This window comes from Oncorhynchus masou, chromosome 16, assembly GCF_036934945.1.
Source record: "Oncorhynchus masou masou isolate Uvic2021 chromosome 16, UVic_Omas_1.1, whole genome shotgun sequence".
Lineage (NCBI taxonomy): Eukaryota > Metazoa > Chordata > Actinopteri > Salmoniformes > Salmonidae > Oncorhynchus > Oncorhynchus masou.
The window spans coordinates 25,027,994-25,040,964 of record NC_088227.1 but is presented as its reverse complement, the minus strand read 5'-3'; the positions used below and the strand labels follow the sequence as shown (position 1 = coordinate 25,040,964).

Sequence of the window (12,971 nt, the reverse complement as noted above, 5' to 3'; positions counted from 1 at the left end):
GCAGAAGTCAGGGCATTCCTACTTCTTGTGCTTCACAGGGCAGTTGTGAAGGAAGTTGTCAACCAATCATGTCAATGCAGAGCTACTGTATATGGAGCCATTCGGATTGTTTTTTTGTTTGTTTTTTACCCCTTTTTCTCCCCAATTTCGTGGTATCCAATTGTTGTAGTAGCTACTATCTTGTCTCATCGCTACAACTCCAGTACGGGCTCGGGAGAGACGAAGGTTGGAAGTCATGCGTCCTCCGATACACAACCCAACCAGCCGCATTGCTTCTTAACACAGCACACATCCAACCCAGAAGCCAGCCGTACCAAGTGTGCCGGAGGAAACACCGTGTACCTGGCAACCTTGGTTAGCACGCACTGCGCCAGTCCCGCCACAGGAGTCGCTGGTGCGCGATGAGACAAGAACATCCCTACCGGCCAAGTCCTCCCTAACCCAGACGACGCTAGGCCAATTGTGCGTCGCCCCACGGACCTCCCGGTCGCGGCCAGTTACGACAGAGCCTGGACGCGAACCCAGAGTCTCTGATGGCACAGCTGGCGCTGCAGTACAGCGCCCTTAACCACTGCGCCACCCGGGAGGCTCCCTTCGGATTGTTACAAAATTTGGGAGTTGCACGGCGATGCGGTACGAAGCTCGATTGGGCCTCCGCAAGGCTCTGGAGGCTCTGCAATAACGTCACAGAAAAGTATGGTCAGTTCAGCAGTTCAGCAGTCTGATGGCTTATAGATAGAAACTACCTCTGAGCCTGCTGGTATCAGACCTCACGCTCTGATACCGTCTGCCTGACGCTAAGGGAGTGAACAGTTCGTGGCTGGGGTGTGTGGGTTCCTTGATTATGCTGCTGGACTTCCTCAGGCACCGTTTCAAGTACGTCCTGGATGGGTGGGAACACGGCCCCAGTGATATACTGGGATGTCTTCACCTGGAGGGCCTTGAAGTTGTGGCAATTCCCGTACCAGGCCTTAATGCAACCGGTCAGGACGCTCTCGCTGGTGCAGCGGTAGTATTTTGAGTCACTAGGGGTGGCATGCCGAATTTCTTCATCCACTTTATGAATTGGAGATGCTATTACTCCCTCTTGACAAGAGTGGAAGGGTTTTTGGTCCATGTCAAGTTCTCAGTGATGTGAACGCCAAACTTATAACTGCTGACTCTCTACTGCAGTCCCGTTGATGTGGATCAGGTCTGTGTTCCCTCCACTGCTTCCTGAAGTCAACAATCAACTCCTTAGTTTAGCTGACATTAAGGGAGAGGTTGTTGTCCTGGCACCACAATGCCAGTTCACTTCCCTCCTCCCTATAAGCAAACTTGATGAGGGAGTTTGTGTCATGCAAACAGCGAGAACAGGGAGTACAGCAGAGGGCTGAGGACACACCCATGAGGGGCCTCTGTGTTAAGAGTCAGTGTGAGGAGGTGTTATTTATTTATTATTTTTATTTCACCAGGTAGGCTAGTTGAGAACAAGTTCTCATTTACAACTGCGACCTGGCCAAGATAAAGCAAAGCAGTGCGACACAAACAACAACACAAAGTTACACATGGAATAAACAAGCGTACATTCAATAACACAATAGAAAAAAACTAAGTCTATATGCAGCGTTTACAAATGCCGTGAGGAGGTAAGGCAATAAATAGGCCATAGTAGTGAAGTAATTACAGTTTAGTAAATTAACACTGGAGTGATAGATGAGCAGATGATGATGTGCAAGTAGAAATACCGGTGTGCAAAAGAGCAGAAAAGTAAATAAAAACAATATGGGGATGAGGTAGGTAGATTGGGTGGGCTATTTACAGATGGGCTATGTACAGCTGCAGCGATCGGTTAGCTGCTCAGATAGCTGATATTTAAAGTTAGTAAAGGAAATATAAGTCTCCAGCTTCAGCGATTTTTGCAATTCGTTCCAGTCATTGGCAGCAGAGAACTGGAAGGAAAGGCGGCCAAAGAGGTGTTGGCTTTGACGACGAACAGTGATATATACCTGCTGGAGCGCGTGCCTACGGGTGGGTGTGGTTATCGTGACCAGTGAGCTGAGAAAGGTGGAGCTTTACCTAGCATGGACTTGTAGATGACCTGGAGCCAGTGGGTCTGGCGACAAATATGTAGCGAGGGCCAGCCGACTTGAGCATACAGGTCGCAGTGATGGGTGGTATAAGGGGCTTTGGTGACAAAACGGATGGCACTGTGATAGACTGCATCCAGTTTGCTGAGTAGAGTATTGGAAGCTATTTTGTAAATGACATCGCTGAAGTTGAGGATCGGTAGGATAGTCCATTTTGCAAGGGTATGTTTGAGTGAAGGAGGCTTTGTTGCGAAATAGGAAGCCGATTCGAGATTTCATTTTGGATTGTGTTGTTGCCAATCCTTGCAGCCTGTGGTCTGCCCGTCAGGGTCCAAGATCCAGTTGCAGAGGGTAGTGTCCAGACCCAGGGTTCTGAGTTTGGTGTTGAGCTTGGAGGAAACAATAGTGTTGAATGTTGAACTGTAGTCAAATCAACAGTGTTCTCACATAGGTGTTTCTCTTGTCCAGATGTGTTAGGGCCATGTGAATAGTGATGGAAATAGTTGAATGTGTCAGCTGAATGTTTTTCATGCAATTTGGTCTCCATGGTAATTAGGTAATTAAGTGATATGAGGACAGGAATTGAGCTGCCCACACACACAGGTTTGTGTCTGTGTCTCCACAAGCTCAGGTCTTGTTGAAGTATTATGATATTGGGACTGACACACACACACACACACACAAACCTGGTAGGAGCAGTCCTCTAGTCTCTGGACCAGGTTATCCCATCTCTGGGTCAGCTCCTCTGTGTCTCCTTCGATCCTCGCCCCCGCCTCGGCGCTTCTCAGCAGTGACCTCACGTCCTGTCCCGCATCTCTCAGCTGGTCAAGCGTCCGCCGCTTCTTCTCCATGTCCTCCTTCAGGAGCTAGGGTACGGGCAAGCCACAGGGGTCAAAGGTTACTAGCCGACCTCAAATGCATCTGCAGTTAGCATGTGATTCGCAAAGTAATAATAAACAGAATAGAAAAGATGTTGGGTGTTGCTAATCGTTTCCAGCGGTCATTTCTGTGTGTCTAGACTATACTGTAGCCCACAGCAACTATAGAGATTCACATTATAAATGTATTATAAATGATAAGAAAACATTTCCCAAAGCTCTAAATCTCAGGCTGAACTTTTTGATTGCCTTATATTACCTTTGACATTCCTGATAATATAGTTGGTAATAAAACATGAAGCTAAATGTGAATTTCCTCGTCCGCCTGCACTTCGGCAAAAACGAGCCCAATCTTTATATCACAGAGCTCTTAGAAAGGATACGGCAATTTGATTTTGCAGGTAAATGCTAATGTCATTCATGAACATAGCCTAGCAATTAGCATTTCGTAGCATCTTGTGGCATTCCACTTACCGCTAATCTGCGGACATTAGCATTCATCTCTCCCGGGTCCTTGAAGGTGTTAGTCTGAACCTCACCTAAGGCCGCCTCTTTCTCTGTCAGCCACGCTTGGAACAAACTCTGAAAGAGGAACGAGTGAATAGGTTAACCTTCTGACATAACACAAACAAAGGGATAACTTCTGGAGCTATGGGACTAGTTGATGTGTGAGCTCATTTTAGAGCTGGGAATTGAATTAGGGAACACAATTACCTGAGATTATTGAATTACCTGAACCTCATAACAAACAGTCAAACTCAAGTCTCGCTAGACTGAGATCCTATGTCTGTGTATACAAGGCTTTCTCCAGTACTCCAACTACAGTAAAGGAACTTCCAATCAGAACTGATTGGAGCTCATTCTCAATGAGTGGACTTTAGTAGCCTTTAAGTCAAAATAAAAATGTGGGCGTTTGTGTTCACCTGGTCCTCCAGCAGCTGCTGCCACACCAGGAGGATGTTCTGTAACTTTTGACACCTCTCCTCTGTCCACCGACACACTGCCGCCCAGCGCTCTCCCAGAGACTGAGAGGAGGAAGAGAGGGTAAGAAAGAGAGAAAGGGAGATTTAGCCATTATACAATCACTTGAAATCAACAATTAACAAGACTTAATGTAAGCTTTACTCTTACCTGCAGTTGGTCCTCCAGTGCAGCAGTGGCGCTCTCTCCACTGTTCTCATCTACCACCACCACCATGTGTGTCAGAGAGTTGACCTTCACCTGCTCTGCCTCCAGGTCATTCTGCAACCCCTGGACCAACACAAACCATTAACAGCACAGTACAGGCAATCATAGCACAGGCACCATAAAGCTTTATGGGGGTCCATTTATGGTGGTCACATATTTAAAGGTGATATTGCTTAAAAACTGCCGTATTGGGAGTACTGTGAACACAGCTGTCCTATCAGATTGTCTAGTTATATTTTTACTTTGTGATGACCAATCAAACCATTTGTTTACTTTGTGCCAGTCAATCAAATGTTCCCTTACTTTGTGCTGCTCTATCTGAGCCTTGTACCCCTCCAAGTCTCCCGCCATTGGCTCTATCTCCATCTTTCTGATTCGCTCCTCCGTCTTTGTCAGCCAATCAGAGAGCTGCTGCAGCTGCTGCTGCTGAAGGTCCATCAGAACCTCGTGGAGCCTAGAGAGAGAGAACAGAGAGAGAGAAATATAGAAAGAGAAAGAGAGGGGGAATAGAGAGAGGGAGGGAAAGAGTGAGGGGAGAGTGTGCTGTGAATGGTGAAAGACCAACTGTGTGACCAACAGAGCACGCGATAGCAGTCTATTCAGCTGCTTCAGCATAGACTATGTGATAATTAATGACCTCATAATACACTGGGGGGGATGACAATGCAGCACACATACTGTACTCACAAGTCACAACGGGTACACACACACACTCTTCAACCAACCATGGGTTTGTGTGTCATGTAAGCATAGCCTCAAAATATTCTGGTCAGGGACAAGGACATTATTTTGTGAGACTTCAGCACAGCTTTTGACATTAAAAACAAATGTGATATGGCTTTACAAACACTGCCATATCGTGGATTAAGAGCTACCTATTCATCAGAACGCAGAGGGTTTTCTTTAATGGAAGCCTCTCTAAAGTAAACCAGGTAGAGTGTGGTATACCTTAAGGCAGCTGTCTTAGCCCATTACTGTTTTCTATTTTTACTAATGACCTTTAACAAGCCTTGAATAAAGCCTGTGTGTCTATGTGCACTGACGACTCAACATTATATACGTCAGCTACCACAGCAAATGAAAACACTGAAACACTTAGTCACTTAGAATGGGGGGCTAGTAATAAGCTAGTCGTAAATACGGTATAGAAAAAAACTAAAAGAATTGTATTTGGGATAAATAATTTGCTAAACCCTTAACCTAATCTAAATCTAGTAATGAATAATGTGGCGATTGAGCAAGTTAAGGAGACTAAACTGCTTGGTGTAACCCTAGATTGCAAGCTGACATGGTCAAAACATATTGATTCAACGGTTGCTAAGACAGTGAGAGGTCTGTCCGTGATAAAGTGCTGTTCTGCTTTCTTGACGTCACAATCGACTGAACAGGCCCTAGTTTTATCCCACCTAGACTAGTGCCGAGTTACATGGTCCAGTGCTGCAGAGTAAGACATAGGCAACTTACAGCTGGCCCAGAACAGAGCTGCACGTCTGGCCCTTAAAAATACACAGAGAGCTATCATCAACAACATGCATGTCAATCTCTCCTGGCTCAAAGTAGAAGAGACTTGACTGCATCACTACTGGTCTTTGTGAGAGGTATTGATGTATTGAATGTGCCAAACTGTCTCTTCAATCAGTTAACACAGCTCAAACACCCATACATTCCCCACAAGACATGCTACCATGGGTCACAGTCCTCAAGTCCAGAGCAAAAGCTAAAAAATGCACAGTACTATATAGAGCCAGACGGTGAAGAGACACACACACACATTATTCTTAGTAATGTAATATTGTAATGTAATAATGGAGTAATGTAAATTTGTATGAAGCACAATGTTTTGTATGATGTAATGTTTTATTTCTGTTTGGACCACAGGAAGAGTAGCTGCTGCCTTGGCAACAACTAATGAGGATCATAATAAAATACTAAATAGTATGTGTGCATATGTGTGAGGGTGGTTCATGCGTGTGTATGTGTGTCTGAGAGGAAAGGGTTGGAGGTGGGGTCATAGATGCGTGTGTTCCAGTATGTGTGTATCCAGTACCTGGCTTGTCGGTCCATGCTGACCACGCGGATGTTCTCCCAGCGGGAGTTGAGCAGAGTCATCTGTTCCCGGATCTCATCCTCCTCTTCCTCCGTCAGGTTGCCCTGGGAGATGAGCTGGTTGCCCACCTGCAGCACGTTCCCCACGCTGCTCTGGTGGGCTGTCAGCTCCATCATAAAGTCCTGCAGGGGTCAGAGGTGAGAGGTCAGTGGTGAGAAGATTACAAGAGCGTGAAGTACTTAGATCATAATGCTAGTATGCCGCCAAAGCATAAATACTAAAACATTGACAAACATAGAGTGTAATATCTGTGTCCCCGTCACTAAAGAACTCGACAAGAGGTCCACGTGTTGCTTCTGTCTTACTCACACACACATAGCCTATAGTGCCTCAGACAGAATTTTTTTGGTCAAATAATATGTCACGTAATTGAAAAACACTACATAGACACTAAAGTGAAAGGACATGTTTTTTATCTCCCAAAATGGTTGTCAGATCAGTGAGCATAGCAGCTCTCTATAGTATGGCAAAGGGACCGCGTGTGCTCTGCTGTACAATATAACACTATGGTAGTTCTGCTCTGCTGTACAATATAACACTATGGTAGTTCTGCTCTGCTGTACAATATAACACTATGGTAGTTCTACTCTGCTGTACAATATAACACTATGGTAGTTCTGCTCTGCTGTACAATATAACACTATGGTAGTTCTACTCTGCTGTACAATATAACACTATGGTAGTTCTGCTCTGCTGTACAATATAACACTATGGTAGTTCTGCTCTGCTGTACAATATAACACTATGGTAGTTCTGCTCTGATATGATCTTCCAGTAGTAGAGTGTTTTCTGCAGCCTTGAGAAGATCCATAGTGTTCTATAGAGGACCTAACAAAACTCCATAATCACCCACTGGCTGGGCTTCTGGAAGACTTGGCATTCACACACACACACACACACACACACACACACACACACACACACATCTGGACATGTTTCTCCCATCCACTTCCCACTGGGGCGAAGGCTAACAGTGTAGCAAGTAGCGCTCTGCTCCCCAAATGCATTTTGGGTCACCTCAGCCCCTTGTACTTGACTGGTTGCCATAGCAACAGTTAAGCTAGCCATAAAGGACAAGCAGCATGAGTTCATGAGTTCTAGCTTCTTGACAGTTGAGCCTATTATGAAATGAAAAGGGAAGATAGTCAAAACTAGGGTGGCGTTGGAAGAGTTGCCAGGACTCAGAGGAGCGAAAAAAGTGAAAAATGTAGGAGGCATTAGCTCTTAGTGGGAGTCATGAACAGGCTTGAGAATTACTGTCTGTTTCTCTTCTCTCTTCTGACTGGGGATGAGTAAGCACTTTCGGTGTCAACATCACTGAGGACTTTACATGGTTCTCTTACATCACAGTTGTGAAAAAGGCATTGAGCTGCGCTGATCTTCTATCTCAGGAAGCTCTCATTACTGAACCATACACATACACCCACACGCCCCCTCACACCTATGCTGTTGGTAAATTGATTATTGATTTGATTAATTACTACCATTATGCTGCTGTTCATAGATTATTTATTGCAATTACCATTAGTATCTACACTGAGTGTACAAAACATTAGGAACACCTTCCTAATATTGAGTTGCACCCCCTTTGTCCTCAGAACAGAATCACTTCGTCAGGGAATGGACACTGCAAGGTGTCGAAACCTTTCCACAGGGATGCTGGCCCATGTTGACTCAATGCTTCCCACAGTTGTGTCTAGTTGGCTGGATGTCCTTTGGGTGGTGGACCATTCTTAATACACAGGGGAAACTGTTGAGCGTGAAAAGCCCAGCAGCATTGCAGTTCTTGACACACTCAAGCCTGGCACCTACCCTGTTAAATCTCGTCGTGCCCATTCACCCTCTGAATAGCACACATACACAATCCATGTCTCAATTGTCTCAAAGCTTACAAATCATTCTTTAACCTGTCTGCACCCCTTCAGCTACACCGATTGAAGGTCATTTAACAGGTGACATCAATAAGGGATCATAGCTTTCACCTGAATTCACCTGGTCAGTTTATGTAATGGAAAGACCAGGTGTTCTTAATATTTTGTACAATCGGTGTATATATTTATCCTGCTACTGGTCACTATTACCCCATTTACATGTATATCCTACTACCAGTCACTTGTTATGTATAAACCTACCTCAACACTCCAGTACCTCTGCCCATTGAATAAGATACTGGCACTGACATGTAGATGCTTGCATTCTGGTGTTTCTTCAACCTATTTCATACCTTTTGTGTGTTTTTTATTTTTTATTCTATTTTCTATTATTACCTATATTATCATCATCACTGCATTGTTGGGAAAAAGCTCTTAAGGTAACAATGACTGTATTCTCCTGTGCAGGTGGCGAATAAACTTTGAAACTTGAAACACATTGTTTTGAAGTGTTCTAGTTTAACTATGGAAATTACCTGGATACCTGAAGGGCTTTCTACTCCTGAAAACAATGTATTTCTTAAAGAGGCTTTGGCCTTTGTTTTCGCCACCAGCTTTTGCTTCTGACCTGGATTCCATTAGAACATTAGACTTTCAAATATTCACATCTCTGCCAAGAGACAACAGCCAAAGCCCCCACCTCTTACACACAGACAGACATACACCCGTTCCTGTCCTGTAACTCTCTGCCATGCCAGGATTTGGAGCAGGAAGCACCCAACTGGGACACGGCTCCAGCTCCACGGAGTGATGTGCTCTGCTCGGCAGAATTCCTGACATTCCCGACATGTACGGAGCATGTTCTCTGGGACGTGGGCGAGAGGCCCCCATCCCTGGGATAGAACTATGCATACTCTCCGCGTGGAGAAGCTCACACAGACACACTGCCTTGTTAGAGTGAACCTGAACTGAACCTAATGTCAGAATACATCTCAGAACATCAGATACCGTGAGACGTTACTTACTGAGTGACAACTGTTCTGAGAAAGTTGTACTGTATGTGAATATCTGTGTTAACATCTGTGGACTGGCATTGCATTCTTCATGCAAGATTGCATGTCCATATGTGTATTTTGTGTGCGTCAGAGATGACCTTGTAAGTGTGTGTGTGTGTGTGTGTGTGTGTGTGTGTGTGTGTGTGTGTGTGTGTGTGTGTGTGTGTGTGTGTCAGCCCAAGTCTACTTTGTGCATGCATTTGTGCCTTGTCTTGACCTGCTTCATGTATCTGTGTCTGCATGCACACATTTCTCCCGTCCTCACCTCGTGTGTGTGGAACTGCTCCTTGACCTCCTCCACATCGTCCGACACCTCCTCCTGCACCTGCAGTGAGTCCTCAGCAGAGAGGAGCCAGGTGAGCACCTCCTCCAGGGTGGCCTGGTATGAGTCCAGATCCACCTCCATGCCCACCTCCTCCTCCGTCTCTGTCAGTGTGCTGGGGGTATCCGCCCGGGGGGAGCCGGCTTCCTCCATCTCAACATCAGCCTAAAGATGGAGGGAGAGAGAGGAAGAGAGTGGGTTAAAGGCCAAACACTCATAGGTTATACAGTGGTTTAGTAGGTAAGAGCATGGTGCTCTAAATAATCAACAGTCCCGTTCACAAGGTTAAAAACTGTAAAGCAAATCCCAATATCCATAAATGCTAAGATCACTTTTGGATTACCTTTTCACAACATTATCATCACAACCAATCAAAATTCGAAACTCTCAATCAAAACACATTCCGTGTGAATGTCAACTTGAAATAGGCCCAGACGACTAGGAGGAGCCTGGTTCTGCTGCATAAGAGGAAGGCAGTTTAGATGGGGGATCAGTGACCCACCCAGGGCCTGGAAGACAAACAGGAGGCAGCCTAGCTAAATAAAGGCCCCAGCCCAGAGCCAGACACTGGGAGGTGTGGTACCACTAGCCTGGCCAGCCAAGCAGGTCAACCCTCATTCCAGGAATAATACTCTCTGACTAGGCTGAACACAAACACTGTACTGGAGCTGGCTGGGGTAGACATGGGCTGTGTATGAAATGGCATCCTATTCCCATAGGGCTGGAGGCAAATGTAGGATGCCATTTTGGACACATTAGAAGAAAATGAAAAGCTGCACACAAAGTTACAAAGAATGAGATTGAATATAAAATAAATGGTAAATGTTCAATTAACTGAAAACAAAAAAAGAGAGAGTGAGAAAGTAGGAGTGAGAGGTGAGAAGTGGTGGTCTGGTTCCCTACCAGTGTACTGTACTTTATGTCCCAAGCGGCACTCTGTAGATTGATTCTAACTAATATACTTCCTGATCAGAGAGCCCAGAGCATGCACCAATTAACCAGAGCAGAGGGAAGCCAAGCTGTGTAACAAGTGTGCAATTTCTCTTCACAACCTCTTTCCCGGCTACGTGTAATCTGCTTCCTGACAGCTATGAAATTGTTTGAACAAACTCTTTAATCAATTCTAATTTAGATTTGTACAATTTAGCAGACGCTCTTATCCAGGTTGACTTACGGGAGCAATTAGGGTTAAGTGCCTTGCTCAAGGGCACAGACAGATTTTTCACCTAGTCGACTCTGGAATTCGAACCAGCAACCTTTCAGATACTGGCCCAACGATCATAACCGCTAGGCTACCTGCCAACCCTAATGTAATGGGGGAGTTTGGAGAGATGGGGGAGTGGGTGATTTATTTAGATAAATGTGGATTAAGTCAGGTAACAGCCTGGCTGTAACTTCTTGTAAGTTATTCCTTATTCAGTGACATTCAACAGCACTGCCAGCCTCGAAACCCAGGCATTAGACAACAAGTGCTACGGGGTATTTTGGGGACCAGAGTCATAACGGAACAACACATTCATCTGTAACCAGAGATGAATGGAAGAGTAGATGGATAGAAATCAGTACAGCCGCCGGGCGTGCCAAGACAAAGATGAGAGTGATGTTAGATGCTAGGACTCAAATCGCCCCAACTCAAACAGACCTTTGTTTTATCCCCATGAAATTACCCAGAATTCTCTGCGGCAGAAAGGAAAAGGTCATTTGTTGAAAATATTCCATGGCATTTGGAGATTTGGAAGAGGCGCCCACATGTTTTAAATGTCTTTGTTAGTGCAGAGCCTGGGAGTATAGGGAGGGAAATAAATAAAGAGAGTGAGAGTGAGAGATCTGTCAGCCTATGAAGCCTGTGGTTTGGTTGTGGAGAACACTTAGTTATCTCCATATGATATTCTTCAACTGTGTTGCTGCATTCATAGTTTAATGTAATATAGAAGTGTTAATATAACTTGTAATGCATCACAATCCTCACTGTGAGAAGTTCAGTCCAGGGTGCATAGATTGTTCAATGTTTTCTGCAAGCGAAAAACTTCTGATGAGAAAATACAAATTAACGCAATAAACAATGTTATGACAGTAAAAGTGCAAACTTGTTTTTTAAACTCTGCATTGAAAGCATTAACTAGACTCTAAATCTACATAAAAAGTCACTATGGTAAAACACACACAGAAAAGCACAAAGATTTTCCCTGTTCATCCTTCCTGTATCCAACCACCAATATCACTTCCTGTGGGGACAGCATGTGTGCCAGGAAAGTCAATCCTCATTGGACCACTCTAGCCCTGTTAAAATATACTTTTCCAGCGCTCTCTCCAAGCGTGGGAAGTTTTCATCCGAGGGCAATAAAGACTGGTTTAGGGCCATTCGCCTTCCACCTGGGAGAAGTCCACAAAACACTTCAATTGTGGAAATTAAGAGCATGCCAGGGGTACTTACCCAAATAAATAACATTATTCCCCTGCTAAATTCAGTGATATGTCAGAGAACTGACTGATGTGATAGAAGGATAAAGACTAGCAGTATGTTAGATGTGGCATTGGAAATGCATGTCAATTAAATTTAGACAAATTATATATTATTCCCTACTCCTTTGGAGACATTCTCTCTCTCTCTTTAATGTTGAAGGCCATTTTTAGAATGAAAAGTAGGGTGAGTCACTTCCCCGTTCCTACTCTACTCAGGGAGCTCCAGCAGAGCTTTTCATTAGCAGAGTGACTGGGAGTAGACTGGAGGACTGGCGGAGTGGGTCTTTGAAGCAGAGGGGTGACTCATTCTAGCCAGCTACAGTACACAGAGAGAGAAGCAGGGTCTGTCAGCTGAACTCACTCATTCTGATACAGCCAGAGACACTGAGCGAAGATGGGACAGATAGAGTTGGATTCACACCACGTTCTTTGTAATACAACTCTAGTTTACGAAGCGCATGTTATACAATGTATGAAGATCGGTTTTAACATCAGCCTGGCCTCTACATCAGCATGGCTCATGTCAGTTTATTATCATGCTATATTGCCATGTAATACCATCAGCGGTAAACAGCTAATGTAAGCTCTGGCCCGTTGAACTGATTGTACCTGTGCTCTGCTGAGGGCCTTGCTCTCGTCAGGCTCCACCTTGTATCTGCGGGGCAAGGTCTCCACCTCTCTGATGGCTTCCATAGTCACATCTTTAGGCAGGACAGCAAACAGGGACATCACATACATGATGATGGACTTCTTATCTGGCAACTGAACTGCCACGTCTGAGAGCGAAAGGAAGAGGAGAGGAGGAGAAGGGGTAGAGGGGGAGGGGGAAAGAGGAGAGGAGGAGATGGGGTAGAGGGGGAGGGGGGAAAGAGGAGAGGAGGAGATGGGGTAGAGGGGGAGGGGGGAAAGAGGAGAGGAGGAGATGGGGTAGAGGGGAAAGAGGAGAGGAGGAGATGGGGTAGAGGGGGAGGGGGGAAAGAGGAGAGGAGGAGATGGGGTAGAGGGGTAGAGGGGAAAG

General features: G+C 45.2%; 1 protein-coding gene across 7 annotated transcripts in view; it reads right to left on the bottom strand.

Moving 5' to 3' along the window:
• The window catches only part of utrn (utrophin), a 339,503-nt gene that overhangs the window by 260,054 nt on the left and 66,478 nt on the right, over positions 1-12,971 (bottom strand). For all 7 annotated transcript variants that reach the window (XM_064991301.1, XM_064991300.1, XM_064991305.1 and 4 more), the window contains 8 exons: positions 12,563-12,729; positions 9,434-9,655; positions 6,183-6,364; positions 4,439-4,589; positions 4,079-4,198; positions 3,871-3,972; positions 3,422-3,529; positions 2,756-2,935 (listed from right to left, as the gene is read on the bottom strand). In XM_064991301.1, coding sequence (XP_064847373.1) covers positions 2,756-2,935; positions 3,422-3,529; positions 3,871-3,972; positions 4,079-4,198; positions 4,439-4,589; positions 6,183-6,364; positions 9,434-9,655; positions 12,563-12,729 — 1,232 coding nt within the window. The remainder of the gene's footprint in view (positions 1-2,755; positions 2,936-3,421; positions 3,530-3,870; positions 3,973-4,078; positions 4,199-4,438; positions 4,590-6,182; positions 6,365-9,433; positions 9,656-12,562; positions 12,730-12,971) is intronic.